Here is a 23,780-nt window from a genome sequence, read left to right on the forward strand (position 1 = left end):
CAGAGAGTGTAAGTGTTCATTACAGGAAATGAATCAAAGAACATCAGAACAGCAAATGTCACCACACAGCAGATGTCATAATTGTACAGACTGGATGGTGGTTTTATGTTTAGGAGTTAACTTGAAGTGAGGAAGCTGGCAACAGTTCCAAAGATCATTTTTTCCCCCTAATTTAACCCCTGACCAGAGGCCAAGGGAATTTTTAAGCATGACAAGCCATCAACACCTCCAATCTCAAGGGACATTTTTGGATATTTGTGCCAAGTGGTTCATAAAGCAAGCATGGGCACCAAACAGCCCAAGGATGACCAGAGAGAGCTTTGTCTATGACAATTTAATCAGCTTAAACTCGGAAAAGCACACAGGGATGAGAAATAAGATTTCTGGTTTAAGTGCAAGTTTTATCATTGCCTTTATGGCCATCTAAGGCGAAAACATCTGAAAAGTGCAGCGGGTAACCGTGCCAGAACTTACGGGCTGCCCAATGTGACAAGTCGGGACTCATGTCTCTATACTGTGTAGTACACAATCTTGCAGCAAATTCTTACAGAATATCACTTTTCCACAATGTCAAGTATTTTCCAATTATGCTTATCTTTTAGAAAAGTTTTTAAACAGTAACCTTATTCCTCAGGGTCAATATTGGCACCAACTAAAATTTCAAAACAAGGAATGTAAACAAGAAACCTATTTAACTTTGTCTTCTGTTAAAGACATGTACATCTACTGACAATTTTCTGCAGACCTTGGGCAAATTCCTATCAGACGTCAGCTGAAAAAATAAGATAATTGTCTTGGAGGAGCTTTTAAATCTATACCCGAGTAGCGGCAATGATTAGGTATACTAAATTTATTAATGTGCTTTTTCCCCCCATGCAGTTAAGAATTACTATGATGACGACAGCTTTTCATTTCCTGGGTGTTAGCTGTTTTTACTGCAATAGTAGTGATTCTTTAAATGTAGTTCTACAGACTACCGAACACTAACACGCTATGCAGGGGCTTCCCAGGTAGCTGAGTGGTAAAGAATCTACCTGCCAATGCAGGAGATGCATGTTCAATCCCTCGGCCAGGAGGATCCCCTAGAGAAGGGAGTGTTCTTGCCTGGAGAATCCCATGGACAGAGGAGCCTGGCAGGCTATACAGTCTATGGGGTCACGAAAGAGTCAGACCCAACCTAGGGACTAAACAACAATAACACACACTATCAGCTACCCCAGAAACAACCTCTTCACGGAGGGACAGTTGCTTCTAGGTCACAGGTAAGGAAACTGGTGCCTAGCAAGGCCCCGGAGTCTCCTTCCCCAGCTGCGGACAGAACAGAGGTCTGACAGCTCTGTGACTCGGACAGGTCAGCCAGCACTGGAGGCTGCAGCTCTGGGCGAATCCACTGGCTGCGCCGATCCCAGCTTCCCCACTGACCCAGACAGTGGATACTGGTGATGCAGGAAGCAGACAGCCCACGTCTCCCCGACCCAGGGTCAAGTGACTGGAGACTCACTCTCTGTGGACTGAAACTCCAGGGTGACAGCAGCAGGATGGGAGGCCGAGCCCGGCCCAAATCACAGATTTCTCATTCTCCAAGTCAGGCGATCTCCCCAACCACACATGTGCAGAAAAGGTCTTGGCGATCAAAGGGGAGTGACATTAAGAGATACTCCACGCATAAACCTCTGCAGTAGAATCCATCTTGGCTAACAGACATGTGCGCACACACAGAAGAATCCTGAGATACACCAAATATGGGCTATGAACCGGGCGAACCATAATGACTAGCCAAAGGAAAGCTGGAAGAGATGCCTCACTATAGTAACTCGCACTGCCCCGAGGGCACAACTCAGGGACTCTTTCTCTAAGCTTGCCTGTGGGGGTTTCTGTCCACACGTACTGTACCCTTTTTCCACCTAATAAAAACTTCACTTCCCATCTCTGTGGGAATTTTTTTCCTGCAAAGTTGAAAAGCCAGGGTCTTGTCACTGACCACTGTCTACTGGCTAAGATTTAGTGCTCTCTCCGCCATGACCGGTCCTCAATCTCTGGCCGGGACCGAAGCCCTGCTTCAAGTGGCTGCCAGCCGAGACCCCCGAGATCACTGATACCAAGTTTCTCCCCCTTCTGCCGCACCCCCACCTCCTGCCACCTCTGACTAAACTAAATGCTTACTGTCTATCATCAATGCTTCTCACAAAAAGGAGCTGTAATGAACACACATGTCCTTAAAAGGAATGATTATATTTGCAAGTATATCTTTGAATTAGCTCCTTAAACAAAGAGACCAGAAAAAAATATATATTTGTTTTAACACATGGGCATTTTATAGTATGTTCATTTTAAGAAGTGGCCTTCCTTAACCAGTATGACTCAATTTCCAGAATGCTCACTTTGCCCCCAGGCCCCAGAGGGGGTCCACAGACAGAACCTCATAGGTACCAGGGAGTAAGGACTCCTGACCACTGGCAAATGAATCAAGACCACCTACCCACTTAACACAGCTGAGGACATGGATCATGTGGAAACAATCACCCGTCATAATCAATCCGAGCTGGTTTTGTATCTACAGGCAATAGTCTTATTTTGGATTATCAATTCTACAAGTCAGAAGGGTCCAATTATTACTACAGGATCCTATTAAAATGTATGTTTTCTGTTTTCCTGATCACTATAACAAAAAGCCCATCCGACAACCATTAAAACAAATTGGAAATGAATTTTTTTTTTTTTTCCCACTAAAGCTGGTATCCTAAGCCCATGTATCTGTCACTTTATGGGGTCTGCATCAAAACCAGCAGTTTATAGTTTTCTGGCCAATCTCCGTTTCAATTTATTTCAACTGTAATTCTCACTTACCTTTATTTCCAACAACAAAATGCCTTTCTCTCTCAGACTGTTACACCTCTCACTTACTAAATTGTTTCCAGTTTCTGCGTTCTCCCTAAAACCTCACTGGAAATGCGTATGATCAAGTGATAGATAGCACGACAGTGCATATTGTCACTCTGCTCTTTGTTTAATATCTAGAAAGACGCCCAGATGTTTAGACCTCCGTATTTTCTACACCGTGCAGTTTAGCCTTCGGTAAGTTGTGAAGCAGCCTCTGCCGTCCTGACAATAGTTAATCTACAAGTCTGTCAAACATGTCACACGGACCGTGAATCACTGCCTCCTGCAGAATTTGCTGAAACCCCCCAAGAAGTGCTCGAGGCAGACAGCTGCACTGGAAGCCCTGCACCCACAGCTAGGCTCTTCGCAGAGAGGCCTTGCTAAATCATCTTCAAGATAATCCAAGGGCCTGAGTGAAGGCTTTAATAAAAAGAAAATGAAAAATTTGTCAAAAACAAATTGGCTGTCTTTCAGGCAGACACCTTTTTAGCAGGAGTCCCCCCACAACACCCACCCAGACACTCTTTTCTCAAACTAGTGGAACTCTCTTCTTCTAAACAATCTGGAATTTCTGAAGAATGTTGTTTTTGCATAGTTAATATTTTCACATTTTTCTCCCCCTCCTTGGTCTTTCCCAGTATAATATAATCCTTTGCACCTGCAAAAGCTCCACAGACTGCTGACTGCCAAGAATTCACCACATGATCTTGCCGCCAGGACCAGAGGGCCTGTGGTAAAGGAGAAAGAAAAATACAAGTTATTAAATATTTGAATTTATCAGAACCTCCTGTGGGTTAGCTCTGGGGATGGGAACTTAAGTGAGAAGCTATTTTGGTGGCATTCCTCACTGATGACATAAGTGATTTTCCCAAGGACTTAACGACCTTCTAAAATAAGTCAAAGAAACCAGGGGGACAGGGACATTAGCATGCCCAAAGGAAACCATTTTCTGGGAATACGTGTCATACACATACACATATAAACACATTTATATATAGGTATAAAAATAAAGACATCTTTAAGACAATGTAACATTTAAAATATTTCCTGTATAATTCTAAACATGAATAGAACAGACTTGTGGACTCTGGGAGAAGGCGAGGGTGGGATGTTTCAAGAGAACAGCATTGAAACATGTATATTATCTAGGGTGAAACAGATCACCAGCCCAGGTTGGATGCATGAGACAAGTGCTCGGGCCTGGTGCACTGGGAAGACCCAGAGGGATCGGATGGAGAGGGAGGTGGGAGGGGGGACCGGGATGGGGAATACATGTAAATCCATGGCTAATTCATTTCAATGTATGATAAAAACTACTACAATGATGTAAAGTAATTAGCCTCCAACTAATAAAAATAAATGGAAAAAAAAAAAGAAATTAAAAAAAAAAATACCATAATACACAAATTATTCCAAAGCAGTGTATATCAAATTCCACAGTTCTGTTTTCAATCTTTATCCATGCTGTACATGTTTGAAGGACGCTGATTCTATTACTAAACAATGTAAAGTCCCTCAAAATGTTTTCACACTGCTCTGTGTAATATGTGTAACATAAAAAACTAGACAAGATGATGGCAGGGGTGTGGTGCCTTGCTTGCTGAGAGTTTACGATACACTAGAAAATGAGATACAGTCATTTCAAATGGTGAAGAGCTCTGAGTCAGGCCGTGGTTCAGCCTCTGAACACATATCAAAACCCAAGACGTCCCTGGTGATCCAATGGTTAACAATCTGCTTTGTGCTGCAGGGGACGTGGGTTTGATCCCTAGTCAGGGAACTAAGATCCTACCTGCCCCACAGAGTATCTAATCCCACATGCCATGACTAGACAATCCATGGGAAAGATCTTCACATGACAAAACGAAGACCCAATACAGCTAAATAAATATTAAAAAACAAAACAAAACAAACAAATGTACAAAAAAAACCCAAAACACCCACAGTCCTTGTTTCATCCAGGCCAACAGCAGAGCCTGCACTATTTGTTTTTCGCTTTCTTGAGGTATAAATGATACCCAGTAAACTACATGTATTTAAAGTAGGTGATACAGTAACTTCTGATACACATATGAAACCATCGCCATGATTAGATAATGAACATATCCATCACCCCAAAAAGCTTTGTTGTCCCTTTGTCATCCCCCTTTCCTGCCCTTCCTGACCAAACCTTAAACAATCTGATCGATCCCTGTAGATTAGTTTGCCTTTCCTGGAATTTTATATAAATGTAATTATATATTAACTTTTTAACTCAAATTCTTTCCTTCAGATTTTTTGTACGATTTGCTCATGATAATGTGGATATGAATCATTTGTTCCTTTTTATTGGTTAAATAATAGTCCATTGTATAGATGTATCATGATTTGTCTATGTATCTGCCTGTTGATGGACCTTTACGATTTTTCCAGTTTGGGGCTACTACTAATAAAACTGTTATGAACATTTATATTTATGACTTCATATGTACACATGCCTTCATTTCTCTTGGAAAAATATCCAGGAGTGAAATAACTGAACTACATGGCAGACGTATGTAGGTATACTTTTTAAGAAACTATCTAATTGTTTCAGAAACTGTTGTACCATTTTACATTTAGACCAGTTTCTTTACATCTTTTCCAATATCTGGTACTGTCAGTATTTTTAATATTTTACCATTTTAATTCATATGCAGTAGTATTTCATTGTGGTTTCAATATGTATTTCCCTGATAATGCTGAGTTCCTTTTCATGTACTTTTTTTTTTAACCATCCATAAAATATCTTCTTTATGAAGTGTCTGTTCAAATGTTTTACACATTTTTATTGGGTTGTCTGTTTTGTAATTACTGAGTTTTGACAGTTCTTTCTTAATTACTGCCTTTTATTTTTCTTGCCTTACTGAACTGCTTGTGGCTTCTAGCATAATGGCAAGTACCGCAATAAGGACAAAGAATATTAGAAATAAGACCTCTTGAATAGATTCATTACAATGGTTAGAATGGTATATATAATATCCTGTCAATGGTGATGTGACATTTTCATAGGTGATCAAATATACCACAACTAACAAATGGGACCTATTTAAACTTAAAAGCTTTTGCATAGCAAAGGAAACCCTCAACAAGATGAAAAGACAACCCTCACAATGGGAAAAAATACTTGCAAATGAAGGAACAGACAAAGGATTAATCTCCAAAATACAGAAGCAGTTCATTCAGCTCTATATCAAAAATAATAATAATAATAATAATAACCCAATAAAAAAATGGGCACAAAGCCTAAACAGAAATTTTTCCAAAGAAGATGTATGGATGGCCAATGGACATGAAAAGATGCTCACCACTGCTCATTATTAGAGAAATGCAAGCCAAACTACCATGAGATACCGTCAAAAAATCTACAAACCTGGACTTCCATGGTGATACAGTGGCTAAGAACTCCCTTCCCAACGCAGAGTACATGGCTTTGGATCCCACATGCCTTGGAGCAACTAAGGCCATGTGCCACAACTACTCAGCCAGAGTTCTGCAACTAATGGAGCCTGTGGACCCAGAAGCTATGATCCACAGCGAGAGAGGCCACCACAGTGAGAAGCCCCTGTACCTGAAGAGTAGCCCCTGCTCACTGAAATGAGAGAAAGACCACTCGCAGCAACAAAGACTCATAGCAACTGAAAATAAAATTAAACAAATAAACTACTTCAAAATTAAAAATCTACAAATCTCTAAGTGCTGCAAAGGATATGGAGAAAAGGGAACCCTCTTGCAGTATTGGTGGGAATGTAAATTCATACAGCCACTGTGGAGAACAGTATGGAGGTTCCTTAAAATGTTAAAACCAGAACTACCAGCAGTCCTACTATTTGGGTACCATCCACAACCCAGTGTTCACTGTAGCGCTATTTACAATACCTAAAGACCTGGAAGCAACCTAAATGTCCATCCATAGATAAAGATGTGGTACAAATATAGAACAGAACATTGCTGTTCTGAAACAATGCCCAGCTGAGGATGTGTCTGGTGGTGAAAGCCAAGTCTGATGCTGGCAAGAACAGTACTGTATAGAACCTGCAGAGTTATGTCCACGAAACAAGGCAAATGGAAGTGGTCAGAAAGGAGATGGCAAGAGTGAACCATCAGCATTTCAGCAATCACTGAACTAAAATGGACAGGAATGAGTGAATTTAATTCACATGACCATTATATCTATGATTGTAGGCAAGAATCTCTTAGAAGAAATGGACTAGTCCTTGTAGTCAACAACAGAGTCCGAAATGCAGTACTTGGGTGCAAACTCAAAAATGACAGAATGATCTCTGTTCATTTCCAAGGCAAATCATTCAATATCACATAATTCAAGTCTAGGCCCCAAACACTAATGACAAAGAAGCTGAAGTCGAATGGTTTTATGACCTACAAGACCTTCTAGAACTAACACCAAAAAAAGATGTCCTTTTCATCACAGGGGATTAGAATGCAAAAGTAGGCAATCAAGAGATACCTGGAGTAATGGGCAAGTTTGGCCTTGGAGTACAAAATGAAGCAGGGGAAAAGCTAACTGAGTTTTGCCAAGAGAATGCACTGGTCACAACAAACACCCTCTTCCAACAACACAAGAGACAACTCTACACATGGATGTGACCAGATGGTCAATACTGAAATCTGACTGATTATATTCTTTGCAGCCATACAGATGGGAGACTGTACAGATGGAGAAGCTCTATACAGTCAGCAAAAATAAGACCAGGAGCTGACTGTGGCTCAGGTCGTGAACTCCTTATTGCAAAATTCAGATTAAATTGAAGAATGTAGGGAAAACCACTAGGCTATTCAGGTATGACCTAAATCAAATCCATTATGATTATACAGTGGAAGTGACAAATAGATTCAAGGGATTAGATCTGACAGAGTGCCCAAAGAACTATAGACGAATGTTCCTAACACTGCACAGGACGTGGTGATCAAAACCATCCCCAAGAAAAAGAGATGCAAAAAGGCAAAATGGTTGTCTGAGGAGGCCTTACAAACAGCTGAGAAAAGAAGAGAATTGAAAGGCAAAGGAGAAAAAGGAAAGATCTATCCATCTGAATGCAGAGTTCCAGAGACTAGCAAGCAGAGATAAGAAAGTCTTTTTAAGTGAACAATGCAAAGAAATAGAGGAAAACAACAGAATACGAAAGACTAGAGATCTCTTCAAGAATATTAAGAGATACCAAGGGAACACATCATGCAAAGATGGGCACAAGAAAGAACAGAAACAGTATAAGCCTAACAGAAAAAGAAGATATTAAGAGGTGGCAAGACTACACAGAAGAACTAGACAAAGAAGATCTTCATGACCCAGAAAACCATGATGATGTGATCACTCACCTAGAGCCAGACATCCTGAAGTGTGAAGTCAAGTGGGCCTTAGAAAGCATCACTACGAACAAAGCTAGTGGAGGTGATGGAATTCCAGTTTGAGCTATTTCAAATCCTAAAAGATGATGCTGCAGAAGTGCTGCATGCAATATGCCAGCAAATTTGGAAAACTCAGCAGTGGCCATAGGACTGGAAAAGGTCAGTTTTCATTCCAATTCCAGAGAAGTACAATGCCAAAGAATGTTCAAAATACCACACAATTGCACTCATTTCACATGCTAGCAAAGTAATGCTCAAAATCCTTCAAGCTAGGCTTCAACAGTATGTGAATGAAGAACTTCCAGATGTACAAACTGGATTTAGAAAAGCTAGAGGAACCACAGATCAAACTGCCAACATCCACTGGTCATAGAAAAAGAGAATTCCAGAACATCTATGTTGGACTATGCTAAAGCCTTTGACTGCAGAGATCACAATAAACTGAAAATTCTTCAAGAGATGGGAATACCAGACCACCTGACCTGGCACCCAAGAAATCTGTATGCAGGTCAGAAAGTAACAGAACTGAACATGGAACAACAGACTGCTTTCAAATTGGGAAAGGAGTACATCAGGCTCTATATATCACCCTGCTTATTTAACTTATCTGCAGAGTGCATCATGCGAAATGCCAGGCTAGATGAAGGACAAGCTGAAATCAAGATTCCTGGGAGAAATATCAATAACCTCAGAGAGGTAAATGAAATCACCCTAATGGCAGAAAAGGAAGAGGAACTAAAGAGCCTCTTGATAAGGGTGAAAGAGGAGAGTGAAAAATCTGGCTTAAAACTCAACATTCAAAAAACAAAGATCATGGCATCTGGTCCCATCACTTCATGGCAAATAGATGGGGAAACTGGAAACAGTGAGAGACTTTATTTTCTTGGGCTCCAAAATCACTGTGGACGATGACTGCAGCCATGAAATTAAAAGACGCTTGCTCCTTGGAAGAAGAGCTATGACAATCCTAGACAGCATATTAAAAAGCAGAGACATTACTTTGCTGACAAAGGTCCATAGCGTCAAAACTATGCTTTTTCCAGTAGTCATGTATGGATGTGAGACCTGGACAATAAAAATGCCAAAAGAATGGAATGCCCAAGTGGCCAGCGAATGGAAGCCTTCGAACTGTAGTCTGAAGAAGACCCCTGCACTGCAAGGTGATCAAACCAGTCAATCTTAAGGAAATCAAACCTGAATACTCATTGAAAGGACTGATGCTGAAGCTGAAGCCTAAGATTTCTGGCCACCTGATGAAAAGAGCCAACTCACTGGAAAAGACTCTGATGCTGGTAAAGAATGAAGGCAGGAGGAGAAGGGGACGACAGAGCATGAGATGGTTGGATGACATCAACTCAATGGACATGAGTTTGAGCAAGCTCCAGGAGCTGGTGAAGGACAGGGAAGCCTGGCGTGCTGCAGTCCATGGGGTTGCAAACAGCCAGACACAACTGAGCGACTGAAGAACAACAATATAAAAAGGAGTGAAACTGGGTCATTTGTAGTGATGTGAACGGACCTAGCATCTTTCATACAGAGTGAAGTAAGAGAAAAACAAGTATCACGTATTATTGAATATACAGGAAATTCAGAACAATGGTACAGGTGAACGTATCTGCAGGGCAGGAATACAGACGCAGATACCGCGGATGGACACGCAGACACGGGTCAGGCAGAGAGCAGGGCTGGGACGAACTGAAAGAGCAGCATGGACATACACTCTACCACGTGTGAGACAGACAGCTAGCGGGAAACGGCTGCATGGCACAGGGAGCTCAACTTGGTGCCATGGGATGACCGAGAGGGGCGGCATGGTGGCCGGACAGCTAAGTCACTTCACTGAACCTCAGAAACTAACACAGCACTGTACAGCTCTTATCCTCTAAATATACACACATACACGCACAACCGAAAGAACAGCTAACTTAGTACTACTTCCCTACTCTCAATAATTCTCCACTGAAAATATACTTGGAAGGCTGAGAAAGCTGCTACAGAAATGGAAAAGACACCATGTAAACAAACCAAGGCATGTATGTCTCTGTCAGCTTTAACAACGCTTCTTCAGTCAGACATCAAATGTATAATAATGTGTGGTGTCCAGCTCCAACATTTCCTTCCACCTAACTAATGAGATTGTTTACTTGGAAAATATCTTTATTGAAATCACTGGACTGAGTAAAGCTAATCAAATAGATTTTTGTGGAAGTAGATTAACTAAAAAAAGAAAGTTTAATCAAAAACAGCTTTCTAAAGATAGTCTTGCCATTAAGCAGAATTTCTGGTATTTTTCTGTAAATGTTCTAATGTTTCCAAGTATATCTGTCTGCTTTTGTAAAAAACAGTTCTTTTCTCCAGAGCTCTTGCAAGTACTGGAGACAGCATAAGAACCAAATCAGGAGAACAGCAACTTTTTATCTGTTTATCTTTTTTCAATTTCTGGCCACACTCCAAGGCACACAGAACCTTAGTCTGTCAGCCAGGGATCAAAACCAATGCCCCCTGTTTGGAAAGCAGGATCTCAATTACTGGATAGCCAGGGAAGTCACAACTTTTTACTTTAAAGGTGGCAAAATGTTTATTTTATCAGGCTAATGCCAAATTGAACACTATTCTTTACTTTGCTGAGTTTTCAGGAAATGGATACAAAACATAAAATATCAATGGTCATTTTGGAAATGACTGAAAGTCATCTTCAGTTTCTGCTGGAACCTGCAAGGATTCCACAGAGTCAAAGTTTACTCCAAACAGACGTAAAATACTACAAATAATGCTGAGTTTGTAAGTAGTGAGCACATGCTCAGGTGCAGTCGTGTCCGACTCTGCGACCCCATGGACTGCAGCCACATGGCTCCTCTGTCCATCAGATTTCCCAGGCGAGCATACTGGTGCTGGGTGCCATTTCCTCCTCCAGCAGATCTTCCTGACCCAGGGATCGAACCTGTGTCTCCTGCATCTCCTGCAGTGGCAGGTGGATTATTTACCACTGAGCCACCTGGGAAGGCCTTATAACTAGTAATAAAGAACAAATAATAAGATGTGTATTACATGTCATACAGGAGAAGAAAAATCAGAGACACTATATAATTCATAAATTGAGCATTTACTCAATATCTACTAGGTTTCAGGCAGTGTAAAGTCAGGGGAAAAAGAAATAGCAGTCCCCAGGTCTAATATTTGATGGGGGTATAACGAGGACAGAAGAGGTTATAAGAAGAAGAAGGCTTCACAGAGGTGCCTGCTATAACCTAGGGAAGAAAAAAAAATTGGTTGCCAAGGGGGAAAAAAAAAAAAACCACTGGGTCAAAATAGACCCAAAAGGCTGAAGACACAATTTAAAAATAGAATCTCCAAAGATAAGCATAACTTTCCACTATCACCTGGCCAGAATAACTTAGCCTAGAAACATAAAAAGAAATAATTTTTTATTAGAAAAAGATACTAATAAACAAACAAAAAAAATCTCTAGAACCAAAAGATTAAGATTCAAGTGAAAAACTTCCACGGCAAACACAGAGCATTGTAACAGGAACCACAGTAACTACAGTCACACGGAACTTACTACGCTCCAGGCACCAAACACTTTACATACATTAACTCATATAATCCTAACCACAATCTTCCAAAGTATTTGCCACTTAATCATTTCACAAACAAGGACGTTGAGGCTCAGAGAAGTTAAGCACCTTGCCAAAGTTTAAAGAATGACAGTTAATAAATGCTCCAACTTGTATCTATAGGTTAGAGGTGTCTTGAAAGCAAACAAAGGTATCTATAAGACATTTCACAGTTCTATATACAGATGATAACTTTTACTAGAATGATAACAGAATAACCAAGTGAATGAACAAACTACGTCAATGTCCAAAATAATGTGCTTTAAAGAATACGAATTTTCTCATGCAGCTCAATATCAAAAAAACAGACAAGCTGATCATACAATGGGGAGAAGATTTAAACAGACTTTTCTGCAAAAGGACATACAAATGGCCAAGAGGCACATGAAGAGATGCTCGACATCACTAATTATTAGAGAAATGCAAATCAAAACTACGCGGTACCTCTCACCAATCAGAATAGAGATCATCAAAATATCTACAAACCCCTAAATGCTAGAGAGGGTGTGAAGAAAAGGGAACACTCTTACACTGTTGATAAGGATGCAAATTGATACAGACACTGTGGAGAACAGTACAACGGTTCCTTAAAAAACTAAACACAGGCTACCATATGACCCAGCAATTCCACTCCTGGGCAGATATCCAGAGAAAATCGTAGTTCTGAAAGATACACGCACCCCAGTGTTCAGTGCAGCACTATTTACAACAGCCAGGACATGCAAATAATCTAGATGTCATTCACCAGAGGAATGGGTAAAGATGGATAAAGATAAACACATACAATGGAACATATTCAGCTATAAAAAGGAACAAAACTGTATCATTTGCAGATATGAATGGACCTAGAGTCTGTCATACAGAGTGAAGTCAGGAAGAGAAAAACAAATATCATATATTAATGTTTCTATGTGGAATCTAGAAAAATGGTACTGATGCACCTATTTGCAAAGCAGAGTAGACACACAGACGTGTGGACATCACGGGGGTGCATGGCGGGATGGCCTGGGAGAGCAGACAGACTGTGTACACGATGACGCATGAAGCAGATCCGTGAGGCCTGCTGTGCGGCACGGGGGCAGGGGGAGAAGGTACAATCTGTTTGTAGGACATACACGGAGTTAAAAAAGGATTCCAGAATTCATTTTGTTGTTGTTTAGTTACTAGTCAGACTCTTCTGCAACCCCATGGACTGCAGCCCACCAGGCTCCTCTGTCTATGGGATTTCCCAGGCAAGAATACTGGAGTGGGCGACTGTTCCCTTCTCCAGGGGATCTTCCCAGCCCAGGGATCAAACCCATATCTTCTACATTGGTAGGCAGATTCTTTACCACCAAGTCACCAGGGAAGCCCCCAACATACATGCAGTTCAGTTCCGTCGCTCAGTTGTGTCTGACTCTTTGCGACCCCATGAACTGCAGCACACCAGCCCTCCCTGTCCATCACCAACTCTCGGAGTCTACTCAAACTCATGTCCATCGAGTCGGTGATGCCATCCAGCCATCTCATCCTCTGTTGTCCCCTTCTCCTCCTGCCCCCAATCCCTCCCAGCATCAGGGTCTTTTCCAATGAGTCAGCTCTTTGCATGAGGTGGCCAAAGTATTGGAATTTCAGCTTCAGCATCAGTCCTTCCAATGAACACCCAGGACTGAGCTCCTTTAGGATGGACTGGTTGGATCTCCTTGCAGTCCAAGGGACTCTCAAGAGTCTTCTCCAACACCACAGTTCAAAAGCATCAATTCTTTGGCACTCAGCCTTCTTCACAGTCCAACTCTCACATCCATATGTGACCACTGGAAAAAACCATAGCCTTGACCAGATGGACCTTTGTTGCCAAAGTAATGTCTCTGCTTTTTAATATGCTGTCTAGGTTGGTCATAACTTTCCTTCCAAGGAGTAAGCGTCTTTTAATTTCATGGCTGCAATCACCATCTGCAATGATTTTGGAGCCCCAAAAAATAAAGTCTGACACTGTTTCCACTGTTTCCCCATCTATACATTAGGTACAGACAAACACTGCTTGATTCCACTTACATGAGGTACCTAGAATAGTCAAATTCATAGCCGTGAAGTACACTCATAGATGCTGGGGGTAGGGGTGTGGGGGGTGGGGGTGGGGAATGGGAGCTAGTAATTAATGGGACAGCTTCAGGTTAGGAAGATAAAAAACCCAGGAGATGGATGGTGAGAGTTGTACAACAATGTTAATATACTTAAGTGCCACTGAACTGGACAGCTAAACAAGGTTAATGTAGTATGTTTTCTATTATGTGATATTTACCAATCAAAAAAATTTTTTGAAAAAAAATTTTTAAATATGTGTGATTTTTTAAAATAAAGAACTGCCTGAATATAAAACTTCAGAAAAAGAATACTGACACTAAGCTAAAGAGAACAGTGCCGTTGCGGCTTCCCTGCCGACTTAGCGGTAAAGAACCCACCTGCCAATGCAGGAGACGCAGACTCAGTCCCTGGTCCAGGGAGCCCCCACATGCCGTGGGGCAACTAAGCCTATGCATCACAGCTATCAGCCTGTGATGTCACAGCCCCGGCGTCACAACAAGAGAAGGCACCACAATGAGAAGTCCACACATCACAACTTGAGAGTGGCCCCTACTTGCCGCAACTAGAGAAAAGCCTGTGCAGTAACGAAGACCCAGCACAGCCAAAAGTAAGTAAATAGATCAATCGCTACCCAAAAAAGGTAAGTGTTGTTTACAAATTATTCATCTGAGAGCAACTTTAAATTCGTTAAGCTACAAGAATAATGACAAGAATCTGGCTGGTAAAATGTATTATTAAAGCAATTTGAAATTACTTATTTGTTATGGAGGAACTAGAGGGTCATAAGCAACAAAAAACTGACTGGAAGGACAGGAAAGATTACTCACAGGAAGTGTAGCATTATTGTTTATGGACTTTGAATACTTTAAAGAGTAGTGGGAAATGGAACAAAAATGTAGTGTCAGCCAACAGTATGAATGACTGTGATTGACAGTATTACTGGCCACTTCCTGAGTACCCAGAAACTATGCAAAGATTTCACATTTCTCATTTAATTTTGAAAGGTGTGTATTATTATCCATAAACACAGGTGTGGGGCGGTGCAAACCAATGTCAAGTAACTTGCCTGAGGTCAGACAGAAAGTGGGGGAGCTAAACCTGGTTGTTATGGTTCCCTCAAAGCCATGTGTCTTGTAGACAGAACAGTAATATAAACAACATTTGTAAGCTCCCTTGATACACAGCTCACCTTCTAGAGAAGCTACAATATGCAAGTTATTATAGTTTGATGTCAATAAAATTTAGTTAAATAATGTGGGTTTGTAATGGAGAATTTTTTTTAAAACCTCAACATCAAAATTTTTAATTGCCATTAAGTAAGTATTTCCATTGCCACTGAGGTCTAATGATGACTCCTGTGAAGGCGCAGAGAGGGGCCCAGATATGAAAACCACAGTGCTGGTGTCTCGAATGAGGTGACAAAGCTTGGGAACCTAAAAATAAACCTAAATAAGACTTTTTAAAAATCAAGCAGCCATACTTTTCTTGGTGTTTGCTTATTTATCAAAATTGAAACTCCTGTTTCCATTTTCTTTTCAAATAATGAATGAAACTTTCAGATGAATCCATGCTCATTTGTTTACATCTCATGTTAACGAAACATTTCAAGTAATGAGAATGGCAGTCAGAAATGTTCTTAATCTCACTTTTGCGGTTTGTCTTGAGTAAAGCTTCTAATTAACATAGGATGACTGGAAACTATTTCTAGTAGCTTATTTAGAAAATCTCATTTTGACATAATTTAGACTTACAGAAAATTTACAAAAATAGTAGAGGTTCTATGTACCCTTCACACAGCCTACCCTAATGTTGACATCTTACATAACCCAAGTATACTTATAAAACTGGGAAATGAAAATAGGTACAATAGTAAGACACAGACCTTAACTGAATTTCACCATTCACAATGCTTAAAGGTGTGCAATTTTTATTTTTTTTAATTTTTTATTTTTTTTAGGTGTACAATTTTTAAACAGCAAGCCTGTTTTTTCAATTAATGCTATTTCTATTATCAGTAGTATTCAATATATCATGAGGAATTCTGAACAGTTAGTGGTAGCACTACAAATACAATCAAGTTGTTCTAATTTTCCAAGTCATTCTTCACTCATAGTTCGAGGCCCGTCAGAGGAAGAAAAGCAGGAAGTAATTTCAAGGCTTCCCCACACACACTCCCCCCAGGGTTACAGCAATAAGCCCCAGCGTTCATTCACAGGACAGAGAGCAAACAGCAGGCTCCACGCCAGGAAACAACTGGACATCCAAGCCTGGGCCAAGTGCCTTCTGTTCAGACGCACATTATGAGAGACATGCAAAACAAACTACAGTAAGGTTATCACCTCACAGCGGTCAGAATGGCCGTCACCAAAATCTACAAAATAAATGCTGGAGACAATGTGGAGAAAAGAGATCCCTCTTGCAGTGTTCGTGGCACTGTCAACTGATACAGCCACTGTGGAGAACAGGATGGAGATTCCTTTAGAAACAAGGAGTGACACTACCATGTGACCCAGCAATCAGACTATGGGAATATGCCCTGAGAAAACCATAATTCAAAAAGGCACATGAACCCCAAAGTTCACTGTAGCACTATTTCCAATAGCCAGGACATGAAGCAATCTAAACTTACACCAACAGATGAAGGGATACAGAAGATGTAGGCCATATATCAGATGTAGTACATATTGAGAGTCAATTCCTAGGCAGGTTGATAAGGAATCCGGGGTCCCCGAGGAGGAGATAGGGGTCTGGGGCTCTCAAGGAGGAGGAAAGGACGAATATTTTTTCCACAGTCCTTATTAAAGACTATGTAACAATAGTGTGTCCTGCTTGAGGACAGTTTCTCCTTCCTAAAAACCTTCTGACTAATCATGTTATCTTAAAAATGTATAGTATGGAAGCGGGTCTAGTCAGATCTTCACAGTCTTGAGACATTCTTTGGATTTACTGTAATAACCAATTAAAAAGTATACAGCTCCCTTGCTTTGACCAGCAAGGGGGGTGCTCTCCGTCACCCTTCTGAGGTCTGTGTCAGAAGCTTTCTCTGCCCCTTTTCATACTTTAATAAAACTCTGCTGCACAAAAGTTCTTCAGTGATCAAGTCTGGTCCCTGGTCCCGAAGCTAAATCTTCTTCGGATATCAAGCATCTGACAACTTTCACTGTAAGCTAACAATTTAACAGAAACAGAAGCAGAAAATATCAAGAAGAGGTGGCAAGAATACACAGAAGAACTATACAAAAATGATCTTCATGATCCAGATAACAATGGTGAGATCACTCACCTAGAGCCAGACATCTGGAGTCTGAAGTCAAGTGGGTCTTAGGAAGCATCATTACAAACAAAGCTAGTGGAGGTGATGGAATTCCAGTTGAGCTATTTCAAATTCCAAAAGATGATGCTGTTAAAGTACTGCACTCAATATGTCAGCAAATTTGGGAAACTCAGCAGTGGCCACAGGACTGGAAAAGGTCATTTTTCATTCCAATCCCAAAGAAGGGCAATGGCAAACAATGTTCAAACTACTGCACAATTGCACTCATTTCACACTCTAGCAAGGTCATGCTCAAAATCCTCCAAGCTAGGCTTCAACAGTATGTGAACCAAGAACTTCCAGATGTTCAAGCTGGATTTAGAAAAGGCAGAAGAACCACAGATCAAATTGCCAACATTCACTGGATCACAGAAAAAGCAAGAGAATTTCAGAGATATATTCACTTCTGCTTCATTGACTATGCTAAAGCCTTTGACTGTGTGGATCACAACAAACTGTGGAAAATTCTTAAAGAGATGGGAATACAAGACCACCTTACATGTCTCCTGTGAAACCTGTATGCAGGTCAACAAGCTACAGTTAGAACCAGACATGAAACAATGGGCTGGTTCCAAATTGGGAAAGGAGTACATCAAGGCTTTATATTGTCACCCTGTTTATTTAACTTCTATGCAAAGTACATCATGCAAAATGCCGAGCTGGATGAAGCATGAGCTGGTATCAAGATTCCCAGGAGAAATATCAATAACTTCAAATATGTAGATGACACCACCCTTATGGCAGAAAGCAAAGAGGAACTGAAGAGCCTCTTGATGAAAGTGAAAGAGGAGAGTGAAAAAGCTGGCTTAAAACTCAACATTCAAAAAACAAAGATCATGGCATCTGATCCCACCACTTCATGGCAAATAGGTGGGGAAACAATGGAAACTGGGACAGATCCTATTTTCCTGGGCTCCAAAATCACTGCAGATGGTGATCGCAGCCATGAAATTAAAAGACACTTACTCCTTGGAAGAAAAGTTATGACCAAACTAGACAGTATATTAAAAAGCAGAGACATTACTTTGCCAACGAAGGTCCATCCAGTCAAAGCTATGGTTTTTCCAGTAGTCATGTGTGGATGCGAGAGCTGGACCATAAAGAAGGCTGAGCGCCAAAAAATTGATGCTTTCAAACTGCAATGCTAGAAAAGACTCTTGAAAGTCCCTTGGACTGCAAAGAGATCAAACCAGTCAACTGTAAAGGAAATCAACCCCAAATCTTCACTGGAAGGACTGAAGCTGAAGCTCCAATACTTGGCCACCTGATGATGGGAAGAGTCAACTCATTGGAAAAGACCCTGATGCTGGGAAAGATAGATGGCAGGAGAAGAAGGGGACAAGAGAGGATGAGATGGTTGAATGGCATCACTGACTCAATGGACATGAGTTTAAGTAAGCTCCAGGAGATGGTGAAGGACAGGGAAGCATGCTGCAGTCCGTGGGGTCACAAAGAGCTGGACACAACTGAGTGGCTGAACAACAACAAGGACATATATAAAATGGAATATTACTCAGCCAAAAAAAAGGAACAAAGTTGAGTTACTGGCAGTGATGTGGATAGACCTGGAATCTGTCACACAGAGTGAAGCAAGTCAGGCAGAGAAAAAAAACACTGTAAATTAATAAACATATATATGGAATCCAGAAAAATGGTACCAATGAACCTATCTGCAGGGCAGAAATAGAGATGCAGACATAGAGAATGGACTTGTGGGCACAAGGTGGAAAGAAGAGGCTGGGACGAACTGAGAAGAGGTAAAGAGGTCTTTCTCCTGAGAACGGGCAGTCAGATGAGAGAGCTTCAGCAGATTAATGAGAACAAGTGACTGCTTATTATACATATTTTTTGGTGCTTCTGAGGAGAACAACTTGCCAGTGTACCTATTTCCAGATAAATGGAGCTCGTGAGTGTGTGAAACAGATGGCTAGTGGGAAGTTGTTGTGTATCACACGGGGCTCAGCCTGGTGCTCTGTGATGATCCAGCGGGGTGGACTGGGGGTGGGGGTCAGGAGGAAAACACAAGAGGAAGGGATTTATGTATACACAGAGCTGATTCATTTTGTTATGTAGCAGAAACACAACACTGTAAAGCAATTATCCTCCAATTAAAAAATAAACAATTTTTTAAAAGTATAGCATGAAGAGGAGGCTTTGTCACTTTAAAAGACCCATCCAAATGCATACAGTTGTCTTATGAATGAACAACAAATTGAAAATAGGCCATTTTGGCTTCAGTGTGGGGAAACCTAAATGTGAGACTTTTTCAGTTGCTATATTCAGAAGCAGTCATGTGGCTTCCAACTGTGCAACATTACAAAACTGTACGCCATGACGTTTTCGATACAACAGTAGGAATGTACTGTAACAGCCTACTCAGTTCCACATGAATCAACATCGCAGTAACTGATGACGATTACTTTAAGACAACAACAACAAAACCCACACAATTCTCTCTGCGGGTCTCAGTGCTGTCCGTCTAGCACCAGAATTTTATAACACACTGAAGACAGATGGTTATTTTCACTCGACTGCCCTCCATGCCATAGGCGATTAGCTATTATACAGGGACTTCACTGGTGGTCCCGTGGTTAAGAATCTACCTGGCAACACAGGGGACATGGGTTCAACTTTGCTAAAAATCCTAATCGGCAACTCTGACTTTGTTGGTGATCTGGACACAAAATACTTTGCTCTTATTTTCAAGTGTTTCTTTCCATATTGGCATGCTGTATTTAAGGAACAAGTTTAGTGTGGTAAAATCATACAGGATCTTTTTACTGTTATCATTCCCTTCTCAACCTTTACAGGAATCTATGTTCTGATCAAACATGTCTGTGCAGACACTAGATTGTCCAGCCTCATGAAACTGAGGGCAGGAGGAGAAGAGGACAACAGAGGATGAGATGGTTGGACAGCATCACCGACTCAAGGGACGTGAGGCTGAGCAGGCTCCAGGAGACAGGGAAGGACGAGGAAGCCTGGTGTGCTGCCGTCCGTGGAGTCACACAGAGTCGGACGTGAGTGGGTGTCTGAAACAGTGTGAAGTGGAGAGCCTGAGCACCTTTACATTACTGTCATTCCGTTCACATTACCAAAGGAATGGAAGAATCCTGAGGGTGGGGTGATAAGACACATTTAACTATTGTTAAAATAAGAATCAACAACAATAAACAAGTTATTACCTGTAAATCTGAATAAAAATATGGTTTTTATAAAGTACTGTCTATTTAAAAGACATAAAATCTACTATTTTATACACTGTACTATAACGGAAATGATAATTCAATGTCCCCTGATTTCTACTGCAAAGCTATGATTTCATCTTAGAAAATCAGCAGCATAATGTGAAAATCTCACTAAACAAACTGAGTTTATTTTCAGTTTGCTTCAAATGTTGCATCTGAGTTAAAGCTTGTGGTTTCTTCCAGTTACTGTGCTGCAACTTCGTAACACCTTGTGGCTAGAAGCACAACTACTTAGACCTGATAGCATTGTTAACAATCCTCTACACTGCATTACATATTCAGACACAAGAACAAATCTGACATTCTTACAGGAAATTCTATCATATCCTTTCACAATCCATGTACTGTTTGCCTAAGGTTCAGTAAGAGTACATCTGTACATTATAGCTCTGGTTGTATTTCTAAGAGAAACTAATTATAAATAAAACAGTTCATGTATACAGCTATCCAACTTTGCACTGACCCTGAAAAAGAATGCTAACCTCCAAACAATTAGTAAATTAGCTGTGAACACCTGCTGTGTAAAAGATATAACTATAAAGAATATAAACATAAATGATCAGAAGACAAAGTTTCTTCCTCCAAAATGCAGAGTTAAAACACAAGCGTATGGAAACATGTGGTCTGGTTCCACTCATCCCCATAAACCATCTGTGCCCCCCCAGCCCATGTCAGACTCTGAGAGCTGAGTCTTTCCTGAATGAACACTGTTAAACCCTTGCGGTGGCGGTACTGGTGTAAGAAATATGGTTGACTTGACGAGCCATATTTGTATCATCGAGTCAAACAATCAACACAATTTCTAGAAACACCTGAAATAAGCTGATTTAATAACACAACCTCAACTTTTGAACCTATGAAACAGCAGCAACATTATTAAAGACATCATGCACTATGTGCAAAATTATGTGTAAAATAATTAAGAACATCAACTCGGAATATCACTCGGCCACAAAAAGGAACAAAACTGTGCCATTTGCGGAGATGCAGAGGGACCTAGAGTCTGTCACACACAGTAAAGTCAGAAATGGACAAAAATCATATATTAACACACACAGGTAGGATACAGAAAACAGTACAGGTGTTTCTGCAAAGCAGTAAGAGAGACACAGATGTAGAGAAAAAAACGTATGAACACGTGGTGAAAGATGGGGTGGGGTGAACTGAGAGACGGGAATGACTATATGCACCACCATGTATGAGACAGGTGACTAATGAGGGAACCTGCACAGGGAACGTCACTCACCGTTCTCTGGTGCCCAAAACGGGAAGGAAATTCAGAAAGCAGGGGACGTACGTAAACATATAGCCGGTTCACTTCGCTGTACAGGAGACACTAACACAACTTTGTAAAGCAACTACATTCCAATGAAAAAAATTTTTAAAGGACACCAATTCTGGAGTCAGATGGTCTGGGTGCAAATCCCGGATGTACCCCTTAACAATGAGTATTACTGAGGCCTTGGTCAAGGCACTCAAACTCTCCTTCAGTTTCCACATCTGCAAAACAAAGGCCTTTCCTGGTAGCTCAGTCAGTAAAGAATCCATCTGCAACGCAGGAGACCCTGGTTCGATTCCTGGGTTGGGAAGATCCCCTAGAGAAGGGATAGGGCTACCCACTCCAGTATTCCTGGGTTTTCCTGGCACGCCTGCAATGTGGGAGACCTGGGTTTGATCCCTGGGTTGGGAACATCCCCTTGAGAGAGAGATTTCCTAGGCCGGTTGATAAGAAGTCCAGGGGTGCCCAAGGAGAGAGGGGTCTGGAATTCTCAAGGAGGAAGAAAGGACAAACTTTTTTTTCCCCTCTACATCCCTTAGGATTATATAACAATAATGCATCCTGCTTGAGGACAGTCTCTGGAAAAAACCTTCTGGCTAATCCCATTATCTTAAAATGTAAATTATGGGAATAGGTCTAGTGAGGTCTTTACAACCTCCAGACATTCTTTTGATTCATTGTAATAACTAATTGTAGAGTATGCTAACATTAGCAAGGGGGTACTCTTTCTGGCCCCTTCTGATGCCTATGTCAGAAGCTTTCTCTAGCTCCTTTATACTTTAATAAATCTTTATTACTCAAAGCTCTGAGCAATCAAGCCTCGTCTCTGGCCCCGGATTGAATTCTTCTCCTCCAGAGGCGAAGAATCCCGGCGTCTTTTCATCGTTCAGCAACAACCTTTCACCCTGGAGAAGGGTATGGCAACCCACTCCAGTATCCTTGCCTGGAGAATCCCCATGGACAGAGGAGCCTGGCGGGGGCTACATTTAGTCGCAAAGAATCGTACACAACTGAGTGACCAAGCACAAGAGACTAAGCACACAGGAGCAGCACCCGCCTCACAGAACTGCCATGAAGATTTATGAGAGAATCCACGGAATCAGATACGCACAGTCAGATACGCAGATGTCACTACTCTAACGGCAGAAAGTGAACAGGAACTAAAGAGCCTCTTGATGAGGGTGAGAGAGGAGAGTGAAAAAGCTGGCTTAAAACTCAACATTCAAAAAACAAAGATCATGGCATCTGGTCCCATCAATTCATGGCAAACAGATGGGGAAACAATGGAAACAGAGACAGACTTTATTTTCTTGGGCTCCAAAAGCACTCTTGGACAGTGACTGCAGCCATCAAATTAAAAGACGCTTGCTCCTTGGAAAAAAAGTTATGACCAACCTAGACAGCATATTAAAAAGCAGAGACATCAGTTGGCCAACAAAGGTCTGTATAGTCAAAGCTACAGTCATGTATGGATGTGGGAGTTGGACCATAAGGAAAGCTGAGCACCAAAGAACTGATGCTTTCAAATCCCACAAGTCATGCGGCAGAGCCAAAAGTTATATAGTATACAATTCCATTTTTATAAAATTCTAGAAAAAGCAAACTAATCTCTAGTGACACAGAGAAGATCAGTGTTTGCTGCCCATGGGGCAGAGGAAGAATAAAAGTGGGAAGTGGTTTCAGAGAAACATGAGTAAATTTTGAGAAGGCAATGAATATATTCATTTTTTTTCATTATAAAGTTTCATAGACAGAAAAATATGTCAAAATTCATCATGGTGCTAGAAAAGACTCTTGAGAGTCCCCTGGGCAGCAAGGAGGTTAAACAAGTCAATCCTAAAGGAAATCAACCATGACTATTCACTGGAAGGACTGATGCTGAAGCTCCAATACTTTGGCCACCTGATGCAAAGAGCTGATTCAGTAGAAAAGACCCTGATGCTGGGAAAGATTGAAGGCAGGAGGAAAAGGGGTTGACAGAGGATGAGATGGTT

The 23,780-nt window shown here is 41.1% G+C and overlaps 1 protein-coding gene and 1 long non-coding RNA gene across 5 annotated transcripts in view; one reads left to right on the forward strand and one right to left on the reverse strand.

Annotated features, from left to right (window-relative positions):
• Positions 1 to 23,780, reverse strand: part of SLC25A26 (solute carrier family 25 member 26) — a 151,202-nt gene that overhangs the window by 9,562 nt on the left and 117,860 nt on the right. For all 4 annotated transcript variants that reach the window (XM_020896555.2, XM_070455710.1, XM_070455711.1 and 1 more), the window contains one exon: positions 3,539 to 3,608. In XM_020896555.2, the coding sequence (XP_020752214.2) occupies positions 3,539 to 3,608 (70 nt within the window). The remainder of the gene's footprint in view (positions 1 to 3,538; positions 3,609 to 23,780) is intronic.
• Positions 14,462 to 20,451, forward strand: LOC139031242 (uncharacterized). Its single transcript, XR_011483706.1, has 2 exons — positions 14,462 to 14,553; positions 20,070 to 20,451. It is a non-coding gene; the product is annotated as an uncharacterized lncRNA (long non-coding RNA).

Source organism: Odocoileus virginianus, chromosome 26 (assembly GCF_023699985.2).
Source record: "Odocoileus virginianus isolate 20LAN1187 ecotype Illinois chromosome 26, Ovbor_1.2, whole genome shotgun sequence".
In the NCBI taxonomy this organism is placed as follows: domain Eukaryota; kingdom Metazoa; phylum Chordata; class Mammalia; order Artiodactyla; family Cervidae; genus Odocoileus; species Odocoileus virginianus.